The sequence below is a fragment of the Erythrolamprus reginae genome, chromosome 9 (genome assembly GCF_031021105.1).
Source record: "Erythrolamprus reginae isolate rEryReg1 chromosome 9, rEryReg1.hap1, whole genome shotgun sequence".
NCBI classification, from domain to species: domain Eukaryota; kingdom Metazoa; phylum Chordata; class Lepidosauria; order Squamata; family Dipsadidae; genus Erythrolamprus; species Erythrolamprus reginae.
The window spans coordinates 49,501,267-49,515,638 of record NC_091958.1 but is presented as its reverse complement, the minus strand read 5'-3'; the positions used below and the strand labels follow the sequence as shown (position 1 = coordinate 49,515,638).

The 14,372-nt window shown below is 42.4% G+C and overlaps 1 protein-coding gene across 1 annotated transcript; it reads left to right on the top strand.

Annotated features, from left to right (window-relative positions):
- The first annotated feature begins 55 nt into the window (after positions 1-55).
- On the top strand, positions 56-9,869 carry ERI2 (ERI1 exoribonuclease family member 2). Its single transcript, XM_070761226.1, has 9 exons — positions 56-190; positions 1,230-1,300; positions 2,173-2,250; positions 2,942-3,069; positions 4,183-4,330; positions 5,592-5,692; positions 6,970-7,051; positions 7,968-8,056; positions 8,204-9,869. The coding sequence occupies exons 1-9, from the start codon at positions 168-170 to the stop codon at positions 9,467-9,469; spliced, it is 1,986 nt and encodes a 661-aa protein (XP_070617327.1). The 5' UTR covers positions 56-167; the 3' UTR covers positions 9,470-9,869.
- Positions 9,870-14,372: the final 4,503 nt, after the last annotated feature.

Below are 14,372 nucleotides of genomic sequence, written 5' to 3'. Positions count from 1 at the left end.
GCCTTTCGGATTCGAAAAGCGGCGGGCAGACCTCCTTAGTCAATCAGCCGAAAGCATCGAGGGGAAGGAGGAGGAGGAGGCGGGGCCTGCTCGGCGGCGGGAGGTTTGAAATGGCGGAGTAAAGCCAGCCAGCAGGGTGGGGCGCAGGGCTCGGGGAGGCGGTTGCCATGGCGACCAGGCAGCTGGCCAGGTAAGGGGTTCAGGTAGCGTCTGTTGGGGCTGCAAGGAAGACGGGACACCTCCGCCCCCCCATGTTTGGACCGAGCTGTAGGGCACAAGGGTCCAATTGTCGGCCCTTTAAGACCTGTGGACTTCAATTCCCAGAATCCCCCAGACAGCAAGAAACCCACCCACCCCAATTCATTAAAATGCAGTAGCTTTACATTAGGGTTTGTCCAATCTTGGCAACTTTAAGGATTTGGGGACCTCAAACTCTCAGAATTTCCCCAGCTGGGTTTTGTATCTTTAGACCAGGGTTGTCTATTCTAGGCCACTTTTAAGACTTGTGGACTTCAATTCCCAGAATCCCCCGGGCAGCATGGACCCTAATTCATTACAATGCAATAGCCCTACTGCATTTTAATCTGTCTAAACTTAGCAACTTTAAGATTTGAGGACAACTTCCAGAATTTCCCCAGCTGGGTTTTGTAACTTTAGATCAGGCGCTGTCTATTCTTGGCAACTTTTAAGACTTGTGGACTTCAATTCCCAGAATCCCCTGGACAGTATGGACCCTAATTCATTCAATTGCAATAGTCTTACTGCATTTGAACTTGTCTAACCTTGACTTCCACTCCCAGAATTTCACCAGCCAAGTTTTGTACTTTTAGACCCGGGTTGTCTATTCTTGGCAACTTTAAGACTTGTGGACTTCAATTCCCAGAATCCCCCTCAGGGCAGCACAGACCCTAATTCATTAAAATGCAATGGCCTTACTGCATTTTAATCTGTCTAACCTTAGCAACTAGGGACCTGAAACTCCCAGAACTTCCTAGCCAACTCCTATCATTAGAGCAGGGTTTCTCAAACCGGGCAAGACTTGTGGACTTCAATTCCCAGAATTCCCCAGGCAGCAGAGCTACTGGGGAATTCTGGGAGTTGAAGTCCACAGGTCTTAAAAATTGCCATGGAAAAATATCAACAGGAATGGCTTCGAATTGCATCCTGATGGAAACTTTGTTTTAACGCTGTAAAATTGGAATAACTGATTTTATCTCTTGGTTTGATAGGCAACTAGGCATTATTCAAAGTGTTTCCAAACCTTCTCCTGGTGGCCAAAGTCACAACCAAAGCAAGCTGCGTGAGTATTTTTATTTCTTAAAACCAGTGTTTGTTGTTTTTTGTGGGTTATGACAATGAAATAATATGATTTTGGGCGGGGGGGGGGGGTGTTGCTGGCGTGGCGCAGTGGTTAGAGTTCAGCACTGCAGGCTACTTCAGCTAACTACTAGCTGTAGTTCAGCAGTTTAGCAGTTCAGAACCGGCTCAAGTTTAAGTTTTATTAGATTTGTATGCCGCCCCTCTCCGAAGACTTGGGGTAGCTCCCAACAAAAGCAATACAATATACAATACAATATACAAAGTACAAATCAAGGTTGACTCAGCCTTCCATCCTTCCGAGGTGGGTAAAATGAGGACCCAGATTGTTGGAGGCAATATGGTGAGTCTGAATCCCAGCGACTGATAAGGTCCCACAGAGTTGGCCTTCTCCGGGTCCCGTCGACTAAACAATGTCATTTGGCGGGCCCCAGGGGAAGAGCCTTCTCTGTGGTGGCCCTGGCCCTCTGGAAACAAATCCCCCCCGGAGATTTGAATTGCCCCCATCCTCCCTGTCTTTCGTAAACTACTCAAGACTCATTTATACCGCCAGGCATGGGGGAGTTGAGATATTCCTTCCCCCTAGGCCATTACAAGTTATGCATGGTATGTCTGTGTGTATGTTTGGTTTTATAATAAGGGTTTTTAGTTGTTTTATTATTGGATTGTCACCTGCTGTTTTTATCATTGTTGTTAGCCGCCCCGAGTCTACAGAGAGGGGCGGCATACAAATCCAATAAATTATGATGATGATGATGATGATGATGATGATGATGATGTTGTGTAAACTGCTTAGAGAGGGTTGTAAAAGCACTATGAAATGGTATATAAGTCTAAATGTTATTGCTATTTCAGGGCAGCTGTTTGACTACTTGATAATTATTGATTTTGAGTCTACCTGCTGGAAGGATGTCCGGAGATGTCAAGAAATAAGTAAGCTAAGCTTTAATTGTTTTAATAATTGCTTCCATATGAATTGGGGAGAGGGGAGAAACGAAAGAGAAGGCTTGAACGTAGTTCATGCAAACGCAGGGAGTTATTAACACATATCATTCATTTACTGATCGTTCAAAGTTACAATGACACTTTAAAAAGTGACTTAATGACTGTTTTTCACACTTAATGACCATTATGGCATCTTCTTGATCACGCAATCAAAATTTAAATGCTTGGCAGCTGGTTTATATTTACGACGGTTGCGTTTTCCTGGGGTCATATGATATCTTTTTGCGACCTTCTGAACAAGTAAAATCAATGGGGAAACCAGATTCACTTAAACAAATTACTAACTTAAGATTTGCAGTTATTCAGTTCACTGTTATAAGAAAAGTTGTAAAACTTAACAAATGTCATAAATCGAGAACTACCTGTAATCTTTTTCTTTCTTTCTTTCTTTCTTTCTTTCTTTCTTTCTTTCTTTCTTTCTTTCTTTCTTTCTTTCTTTCTTTCTCTTTCTTTCTCTCTCTCTTTCTTTCCTTTCTCTCTCTCTCTTTCTTTCTTTCTCTCTCTCTCTCTTTCTTTCCTTTCTCACTCTCTCTTTCTTTCTTTCTTTCTTTCTTTCTTTCTCTCTTTCTTTCCTTTCTCTCTCTCTCTCTCTTTCTTTCTTTCTTTCTTTCTTTCGTAGTTGAATTTCCAGCAGTTCTCTTGAACACCTCAAATGGAGAAATTGAGACTGAATTTCATATGTACGTCCAGCCCCAGGAACATCCGACTCTCTCTGAATTTTGTACTGAGCTAACTGGAATAAAACAGGTATAATCATTTCAATAGATCGTGGTCAGAGTTTGCTAGTTTTATTTTATTTTGAAGCTTGCTTTCCTTAATTATGATGAATGTTCTTGAAGGAATTTGCTTGCTGGCTTGAATGTATTTCTTTTATCATCACAATATGACTTTTCCTTGATGCTTCCAGCTTATAGCAACCACTGAAAAAGTTTTAATTTTTAATTCATTTTCAAAATTGATTTAAAATTCTTTCCATTCTCAGCTGTTCATTTCTCTTTATTAAAGTGGCCCTAATTTATATTAATTGAGATCTTGGAAATAAAAATAAAAATGGATATAGCAATAGCATTAGCATTTAAAGCCCTACATGGCATTGGACCAGAGTACCTCCGGAACCGCCTGCTACTGCACGAATCCCAGCGGCCGATAAGGTCCCACAGAGTTGGCCTTCTCTGGGTCCTGTCGACTAAACAATGTCGTCTGGCAGGCCCCAGGGGAAGAGCCTTATCTGTGGCGGCCCTGGCCCTCTGGAATCAACTCCCCCCGGAGATTAGAACTGCTCCCACCCTCCTTGTCTTCCGTAAACTACTTAAGACCCACCTATACCGCCAGGCATGGGGGATTTGAGACATCTTTCCCCCAGGCTTATTATAATTTATGTTTGGTATGTATGGGCTGTTTGGTTTTTTATTATGATAGGGTTTTTAGTTTTTTAATATTAGATTTGTGCCATTATAATATTGTTTTTATCGTTGTTGTGAGCTGCCCCGAGTCTTCGGAGAGGGGCGGCATACAAATCTAATAAATTATTATTATTATTATTATTATTATTATTATTATTATTTAGATTTATATACCTCTTCACAGTGCTTTACAGACCTCTCTAAGGGTTTACAGAGAATAAGCATATTGCCCCCAACAATCTGGGTCCTCATTTTACTGACCTATTTACCAATATGTATTGGTTGTTTTCACCATTTTGTGTATTAGAGGATTGTTGGGGGTTTTTGCTTCTTACACGATGTCTGAAAAACTTTACTTTATGGTCCAGTCAGAAATATCAATATCGGTCTCGATGAACCCAAATTTAAATCTAGATTCTAAATGTGATCAGTATGACCTTTTTTTCTTTGAATAAAGAATCAAGTTGATGAAGGGGTCCCACTGCATATAAGCCTATCCCAATTTTCTAAGTGGATTTACAAGATCCAGCAGGAGAAAAGTATTGTTTTTGGTTTGACTTCTGCTGCACCCGAAGAAAAATTATGTGCCTTTGTTACGTGGTCAGGTAAATTCCTAACATTTATCTATGATAAACTTTGCTCTTTCTTCCTTGCTCAGCAGGCTCAGATTAAAGACTGTGGTTTCCCTGATAATAAAATGGAAAAACTGTTATTTTGTGATGGTTTTTGACTTTTGACTCCAAAAGAGATTTTGAAATATTCAAATAATAACCAGTTCTGTCTTTCACTTAAGTTTTTGAGACCAACCATAATTGGTTATTTTTCTGGAAAGGACCTTGGAGGTCTTCTAGTCTAACCCCCTGCTTGTCCAATCTTCTTTAAAACTTTCAATGTTGGAGCATTCAAAAGGTCTAGAGAAAAATTATTCCATGGACTAATTGTTCCACCGTCGAATGGTGCTGGTAAAAACCCTGTTGCTGCTCTCTGCATTCCCCCTTTGCTGTGTATTTTCATGGATTTCCCACCTTCATAAGGACTAGAAGCTTGCTCAAGGGAATCAGAAATCCTTTAGCCCTGTAGACATGGCATGATCTGACATTAGGACTATAAGTGTGCAGTATAAAAAGGAAAACAAATAATTTACATTGCTAAGCACCTTTGGTTTAAGAATTGTGAATTCCAGAATTATGTCCCAGAAAGTGGTGGGTTTTATTTAGGTTTCCATTGTTCTATGAACTTGGATTATTGTCGTGCACCCTTCACAAGTGGACTGGGCAATCAGATGGCTAAATCAGACCGCTTCCTCTTGCTTTTGGTCTTCATGTTTCTATTGCACAGAATCATTTATTTTATTTATTATTTAGATTTGTATGCCGCCCCTCTCCGCAGACTCGTTGCACATAAGGAAAATTTCACACTGAGGGTGAAAAACGATGGAGGGGGCAATCAAACTAAACAATGTCGGTTGGCGGGCCCCAGGGGAAGAGCCTTCTCTGTGGCGGCCCCGACTCTCTGGAACCAGCTCCCCCCAGAGATTGGGACTGCCCCTACCCTCCTTGCCTTTCGTAAACTCCTCAAAACCCACCTTTGTCGTCAGGCATGGGGGAACTGAGATATTTCCCCCGGGCCTATATAATTTATGTTTGGTATGTTTGTATGTATGTCTGCTTAATAATGGATTTTTAAAAATATTTTAAATTGTAAATTATTAGATTTGTCATGAACTGTTTTATTGTGTTGTGAGCCGCCCCGAGTCTACGGAGAGGGGCGGCATACAAATCTAATAAATAAATAAAGAAGGAAGGAAGGAAGGAAGGAAGAAAGGAAGGAAATGGAAAGCCTTTATGAACATTTGTTTTTATGCAGATTGGGACCTGGGAATTTGCCTGCACTATGAATGTAAAAGAAAACAGCTAAGGAAGCCTAATATTTTAAATTCTTGGATTGACCTACGAGCCACTTACAAGGTGAGCCTTCATAACAAGAAGCTATACATTCACGCTGATAAAATTGAACTGGTCCAAAGATGGGCGACAAAAATGGTGGAAGGTCTTAAGCATCAAACTTATCAGGAAAAACTTCAGGAACTCAATCGGGGGAAAGATCAAAAGCAACATGAGAAAATATTATTTTACTGAAAGAGTAGTAGATCCATGGAATAAACTTCCAGCAGACGTGGTAGATAAATCCACAGTAACTGAATTTAAACATGCCTGGGATAAACATATATCCATCCTAAGACAAAATACAGAAAATAGTATAAGGGCAGACTAGATGGACCAGGAGGTCTTTTTCTGCTGTCAGAATTCTATGTTTCTATGTTTCTATCTGTATAATCTGGAGGACAGAAGGGAAAGTGGGGATAAGATCGAAACATTTAAATATGTCAAAGGGTTAAATAAGGTTCAAGAGGGAAGTGTTTTTAATAGAAAGTGAACACAAGAACAAGGCACAATCCGAGGTTAGTTGGGGGAAAGATCAGAAACAACGTGAGAAAATATTATTTGACCGAAAGAGTAGTAGATGCTTGGAACAAACTTCCAGCAGACGGGGTTGGCAAATCCACAGTGAATTTAGACATGCCTGGGATAAACATCTATCCAGCCTAAGATAATAATACAGAAAATAGTATAAGGGCAGACTAGATGGACTATGAGGTCTTTTTCTGCCGTCAATCTTCTATGTTTCTATGTTATTTGTTTATATTTCCCACTTCTTAACAATCTAGCTCTCTCAAAGAGGGACTCTGGGGGGTGTCGAATTTAATCCAGAAACATCCAGCTATCTTAACATGGTCAAGACTGAGTAAACACTGGCCTAGAGAGCCCTCAGCAATTTATATTTAATTTAATTTAGCCTTCTCTGTGGTGGCCCCGGCCCTCTGGAACCAACTCCCCCCGGAGATTAGAATTGCCCCCACCCTCCTTGCCTTTCGTAAGCTCCTTAAAACCCACCCCTGCCATCAGGCATGGGGGAACTGAGGTATTCTTTCCCCCTAGGCCTTTACAATTCATGCATGGTATGTTTGTATGGATGGATGTTTGGTTTTACAATAAGGGTTTTTTAGTTGTTTTAGTATTGGATTTACATGCTGTTTTTTGTTACTGTTGTTAGCCGCCCCGAGTCTACGGAGAGGGGAGGCATACAAATCCAATAAATAAAAATAAATAAATAAATAAAAATATTTAATTGAGCCAAACGGCAGATATAACCAGGGTTTTATGTTCATCCTTTTGTTTCTCAGAGTTTTTACTCTAGGAAGCCCCAAGGTTTAAATGGCGCATTGAAAGACGTGGGTATCACTTTTGAAGGACGGGAGCACTCTGGTGAGTATTTATGTGTAGTATCACAGGAAACCTCTGAAAAAAACCAGAGAAGTGAATCTTGTATTTATGCAGGAAAAAAAGGCTGGCAAGCACAGAAGTGAGTTAAAATGAATTGGAGTCGAATGCAATTTAACTGGACTTTAATACATAACGTTGCCAGCAAGTAACTACAGTGATACCTTGTCTTACAAACTTAATTGGTTCCGGGACGAGGTTCTTAAGGTGAAAAGTTTGTAAGACGAAACAATGTTTCCCATAGGAATCAATGGAAAAGCGATTAATGCGTGCAAGCCCAAAATTCACCCATTTTGCCAGCCGAAGCGCTCGTTTTTGCACTGCTGGGATTCTCCTGAGGCTCCCCTCCATGGGAAACCCCACCTCTGAACTTCTGTGTTTTTGAGATGCTGCAGGGGAATCCCAGCAGTGCAATAATGGGCACTTCACTGGCAACGGAAGTCCGGAGGTGGGGTTTCCCAGCAAAGGGAGCATCAGTGAAATCGCAGCATCGCAAAAACACCGAAGTCCTCGAAACCCCACCTCTGGACCTCTGTGTTTTTGCAATGCTGTGATTTCACTGAGGCTCCCCTCGCTGGGAAACCCCACCTTTGGACTTCCGTTGCCAGCGAAGTGCCCGTTTTTGTGCTGCTGGGATTCCTTTGCTGGGATTCCCCTGCAGCATCACAAAAACATGGAAGTCCGGAGGTGGGGTTTCCCAGCTGCGGCGGTGGGTTTGTAAGGTGAAAATAGTTTGTAAGAAAAGTTTGTATGACGAGGCGTTTGTAAGACGAGGTATCACTGTATATTATAATCCGGTGATGGTGAACCTTTTTTGGTTTGCGGGCCAAAAATATGTGTGTGTGCTGCCACGAATAATGATGAATAATTTTATTAGTCCTTTCTAACTTGTTTTCCCCAGGCCTGCACGATTCTCGGAATACAGCTCGCCTTGCTTGGAAGATGATTTGCGATGGGTGTGTAATGAAAATCACAAAATCCCTAGATAAGGTTAGTGGGTTCTCTACTCGGCGCCTGTAGGACTGGTCAACGTTGAGCCAGCGAGATTTCACGGACAGAACTTTCGACTTGGGATCTTGTTTGAAAGCCACGCTGGCTAGGAATTTGGTTGACCTCCTTTCTTTATGGAACCCTTAGGCGCCTTCAGCGAAGAATTCCCCGGCCAGATTTGGAGGTGGTGGCCCTTTGGGAATCCCTCGCCTTGTCAAAGCATCACCTTTGGACGAAAGCGGGAAGGAGGTTCCTCCAGAAGTCAAGAGGAAGGAGGAAGAACCACCACCACAAGAGATAGTCCACGTGGGCTTGTTTGAGGACACGTCTCTTACGTCTAGAACGAGCGTGAAGACTGAGGAACGTCGTGGCACCAAGCGGAATCTAACGTCATCCGTAGGAAGACCCCATTGGCTTTTGGGTAATCTTCAACACTCCTGCTATAGACCTTCCAGCCTTCAAAGTTGGGGAAGACAGGGCCAACTCCTTTCAAACCCTTCGACGCCCAATCGAAGGCTAGTGTTGGTCCCCACGACTCTTCCCACCATCAACATATCCGAGACCGACATCAGCACCACTACAGAGTGCTTGTCTACATTGACCGACTGGGAGGACGTCGCCATCATAGCAGAAAAGGAAGACGACTCGGATCCAGAATCCCCCTCCTCAAAAGATAACCCCCCAACTAAACGCGTATTAGTGACGGAAGATAGGAACAAATTGATGATTTGGGGAGATGAAAGTAGGGTGGATGCTCCTCCGAGTAGGGAACTCCCGAAAGGCGTTGTCTACAAGAGTCCAAACACGACGATTTATAACGCGGGCCGAGCTCCCGACAAACCTTCGGACGTGTCTACGTTTAAGCTCCCAGCTGTAACGGCAGAAGCATCTCCTCCCAACCCACCGGACCGAAATCTTCTCGCACCTCCGGCCACCAAACGGAAGCCCTCCAGCCCCAAATCTTGGCCTCCCAGCAAAAAAACGCCTTTCCGAATCTATAAGGACGGAAGCCCAACGTTGAATAGGTTCCTGACTCCAGGAGCGAATCCGTCTGGCGTCTCTCCTGCCCTCTCGAGCTCTTCGGGCAATTTCAACCCAACTTTCAGGGTACCGGAAACCGGGAGGGTAACCCCTCCGTTATGCCGTTGCGGCCGGAGAGCTCGAAGGTTGAACGTTTCGAACGGTGGCCCTAATCAGGGGAGAGCCTTTTATAGCTGCCCGGTGAGAAAATGCGAACGGAAGACAAAGGGCTGCAACTATTTCCAATGGGAGCATTCGCTTATAAAGGGGAAAATGGCCATTCGGACTCCGACTTTAGGGGCTGGAGGCTTAAAGCCTTTAAAAGCTCAGGATTCCTTCCTGGGAAATGATAAACCCAAGTCCCTGAATCTACGGCCTTCCATGCGAACCTAGTAGGCAGGGTTCTTTTTTCCCTGCCTTTTATTACGAAAATGGAGTATGGAAAGTTAGCTGTCTTTTCTACGAAGTGTAATCACATTTAGAAGCATCGCCGAAATACATGTGCATTTAGAATCTGGTCTCGTCTGAATGCAGTACTACGAACTTGTCTTGTCTTTTATGTGTGTACTTTCTCGTCTGAGTTCTACGCTCCTAATTTTGACTTCTTTTAAATTTTTTATTTTTGAATCATGTTGTCTATGCTTTAAATCTGTAAGCCAGACTGCTGAGCAATTGCTTTTTTTAAAAGCGGGCTTGTAAAACTTGCATCGTGCTTTTAAACGTCCTTTTAAAGTATCCTTTAAAAATTGTCTTTGGATTCTGAGAAGTGAAATAAAACGAACTCCTCATTTTATGAAGTGTTGTCCATTTTAATACGGCGCTTCCCACGAAGGAAAACTTCTGTTTTTGGAATACTGTGTTCAGTTCTGGAGACCTCACCTACAAAAAGATATTGACAAAATTGAACGGGTCCAAAGACGGGCTACAAGAATGGTGGAAGGTCTTAAGCATAAAACATATTAGGAAAGACTTCATGAACCCAATCTGTATAGTCTGGAGGACAGAAGGAAAAGGGGGGACATGATCGAAACATTTAAATATGTTAAAGGGTTAAATAAGGTTCAGGAGGGAAGTGTTTTTAATAGGAAAGTGAACACAAGAACAAGGGGACACAATCTGAAGTTAGTTGGGGAAAAGATCAGAAGCAACATGAGAAAATATTTTACTGAAAGAGTAGTAGATCCTTGGAACAAACTTCCAGCAGACGTGGTTGGTAAATCCACAGTAACTGAATTTAAACATGCCTGGGATAAACATATATCCATTGTAAGATAAAATATAGGAAATAGTATAAAGGCAGACTAGATGGACCATGAGGTCTTTTTCTGCCATCAGACTTCTATGTTTCTATGTTTTTTAACACACAGCACGAATAAAATTCCCGAAAACAATGCGGCTGCTTTAATGGAGTCATAGACAGGATGCTGTTTTCATGTACTGGAGTATTGGTAGGGCATTTTTCTCCAATTATATCTGAAGCATTGCACAGACTGTAGAAATTTGGTGAATCTTTCTGGAATTCAGAAGGAGCTGGCACGGATTATGGTATGGGGATGTTGCCTGCGCTGCAACAATGACGATTATGCATTCAGCATCCAAAAGATAAAGAAAGGATTGGTGGTCGGTCCTCTCCCCCCTGCTATTCAATATCTACACGAAACCGTTGAGTGAGATCATCCAGGGGCACGGGGTGAGGTATCAGTCCGTAGATGATACCCAGTTGTACATCCCCACCCCATGTCCAGTCAACGAAGCAGTGGAAGTGATGTGCCGGTACCTGGAGGCTGTTGGGGTCTGGATGGGTGTCAACAGACTCAAACTCAACCCGGATAAGACGGAGTGGCTGTGGGTTTTGCCTCCCAAGGACAATTCCATCTGTCCGTCCATAACCCTGAGGGGCGGAAATTATTGACCCCCTCCGAGAGGGTCCGCAACTTGGGCGTCCTCCTCGATCCACAGCTCACATTAGAGAAACATCTTTCAGCTGTGGCGAGGGGGGCGTTTGCCCAGGTTCGCCTGGTGCACCAATTGCGGCCCTATCTGGACCAGGACTCACTGCTCACAGTCACTCAATCCTTCATCACCTCGAGGCTCGACTACTGTAATGCTCTCTACATGGGGCTACCCTTGAAAAGTGTTCGGAAACTTCAGATCGTGCAGAATGCAGCTGTGAGAGCAATCATGGGCTTCCCTAAATGCGCCCATGTCACACCAACACTCCTCAGTCTGCATTGGTTGCCGATCAATTTCCAGTCACAATTCAAAGTGTTGGTTATGACCTATAAAGCCCTTCATAGCATTGGACCGGAATATCTCTGGGACCGCCTTCTGCCGCACAAATCCCAGCGACTGATTTGCTCCCAATGTCGTCTGGCGGGTCCCAGGGGAAGAGCCTTCTCTGTGGCGGCCCCGACTCTCTGGAACCAGCTCCCCCGGGAGATTAGAACTGCCCCCACCCTCCTTGCCTTCCGTAAACTCCTTAAAACTCACCTCTGCCGTCAGGCATGGGGGACTTAAGGCATTCCCCCTCCCTCCCCGGGGCCTATATAATTTATGTATGGTGTGACTGTGTGTATGACTGGTTTAATAATGGGATTTTTAAATGTTTTTTAAATTTCTTAGATTTGTTGTGAATTGTCTTATTGTATGCTGTGAGCCGCCCCGAGTCTACGGAGAGGGGCGGCATACAAATCTAATAAATAAATAAATTTGGAATTTGGTAATTAGCTGAAACGCATGCAGTTAAAATTAAGGGCTTGACTTTTACAGCGTGCTAGGAAACCGAAAAGGGTCTGTCCAACAATATTAATAGCTAAAGCTTCAAAGCCAGCCATGTGCAAACTTTGAACTTCAAAGGGGCTCTGTGTGATTGTGGAGATCCTCAGATATGATCCTAGCTCACCAGCGGAATTATTCTATAAATAAGTGATGCAGGGCAAAGTCCAACTGCCCTGAAGCCTATCAGCTTTCATTCACCCACCTCATTCAAACACGAGAAAAGGTTTAACATTTGCCTAACCTTTCCCCGATCAATTGTAAAAAAATAAATAAACTATTTTAACCTTTCATTTCCAAGATTCTGGGAATCGTTCAAGAGAGGAGTTTGAAGAAGTTTTCGGGGTCAAGTTTCACCTGTTTAATGTCCTTTTTAAAGGCACATTTTATCATTTACGTTTTGTATTTTTGTTTTATTTTCTACAGCGCCCTGAGTTCATTAGGATAAGGGTGGCCTATAAATTTAAGTAAGTAGATAGGTAGGTAGGTAGATAGATAGATAGATAGATAGATAGATAGATAGATAGATAGATAGATAGATAGATAGAAAGAAAGATAGAAAGATAGAGTAGATAGATAGGTAGATGATAGATAGATAGAAAGATAGAATAGATAGAATAGATAGAGTAGATAGATAGGTAGATGATAGATAGATAGAAAGATAGAATAGATAGAATAGATAGAGTAGATAGATAGGTAGATGATAGATAGAGAGAGAGAGAGAGATGATAGATAGATAGATAGATAGATAGATGATAGAGAGAGATAGATAGATAGATGATAGATAGAGAGAGAGAGAGATGATAGATAGACAGATAGATAGACAGACAGATAGATAGATAGAGAGAGAGAGAGAGAGATGATAGATAGATAGATAGATATAGAAAGATAGATGATAGATAGATATAGATAGATAGATAGATAGATAGATAGAAAGATAGAATAGATAGAGTAGATAGATAGGTAGATGATAGAGAGAGAGAGAGAGATGATAGATAGATAGATGATAGATAGATAGAGATAGACAGACAGACAGACAGACAGATAGATACCAGTGGAGGGAGAGAAAGAGAGATTTAGGAGCAAAGGGAAGGACAACAAAGTAACTCACCAATGGCTGGACCAAAATGACTTAGGATTGTTTTTCACCAGAATTTTCTCTACTGGTTTGCAAATGTGAGCATGCGTGTCCACTTCTTCAAGTCGGCAAGAGTTGAGAAACACTGTTCTACTGTAACAAATTACAATTCTATTTTTTCGGCAGCCTAGCTTTGGAAACCCACACAACACTATCACTGCTTAACTGAACTGGTCAAAATGTCTGTGTGCTCTCGTATCAAGTTTTGATTGGAAAGAAATGTTCTGATTTATGTATCATTTACATATATGGCTTGGCCACGCAGCTCCCCGTAGGTTTATGATGCCATTAACATCAGGGTTGGGACAGATACCATTTTTTTGGGGGGGGGGACTTTCTTCAGGGTACTCTGTGTTCTTTCTGACTCTAAAATCAACATCTGGAATCAGAATAGCATAGAAACAGAAGACTGACGGCAGAAAAAGATCTCATGGTCCATCTAGTCTGCCCTTATACTATTTCCTGTATTTTATCTTACAATGGATCTATGTTTATCCCAGGCATGTTTAAATTCAGTTACTGTGGATTTACCAACCACGTCTGCTGGAAGTTTGTTCCAAGGATCTACTACTCTTTCAGTAAAATAATATTTTCTCACGTTGCTTCTAATCTTTCCCCCAACTAACTTCAGATTGTGTCCCCTTGTTCTTGTGTTCACTTTCCTATTAAAAACACTTCCCTCCTAGACCTTATTTAAGCCTTTAACATATTTAAATGTTTCGATCATGTCCCCCCTTTTCCTTCTGTCCTCCAGACTATACAGATGGAGTTCATTAAGTCTTTCCTGATACGTTTTATGCTTAAGACCTTCCACCATTTTTGTCGCCCATCTTTGGACCAGTTCAACTTTGTCAATATCTTTTTGTAGGTGAGGTCTCCAGAACTGAACACAGTCTTCCAAATGGGATCTCACCAGCGCTCTATATAAGGGGATCACAATCTCCCTCTTCCTCCCTTATACCTCTAGCTATGCAGCCAAGCATCCTACTTGCTTTTCCTACCGCCCGACCACACTGCTCACCCATTTTAAATCCCCTAAATCCTTCTCTTCTGAAGTTTTTGCTAACACAGAACTGCCAATGCAATACTCAGATTGAGGATTCCTTTTCCCCAACTGCATTATTTTACATTTGGAAACATTGAACTGCAGTTTCCATTGCTTTGACCATTTATCTAGTAAAGCTAAATCATTTACCATGTTACAGACCCCTCCAGGAATATCAACCCTATTGGCCAGGTTAAGCATCTTTGCTTAACCTGGCCAGCTACGTTGGGGTTTTGTACAAAGTTAAACCGGTGGCAAGTAAGCAGCGGAGAGGTAATTTAACAAAGAGGCCACGGAAGGGCATCTGTGCCTTTTTCAGGACTCTTAAATTTCTCAAA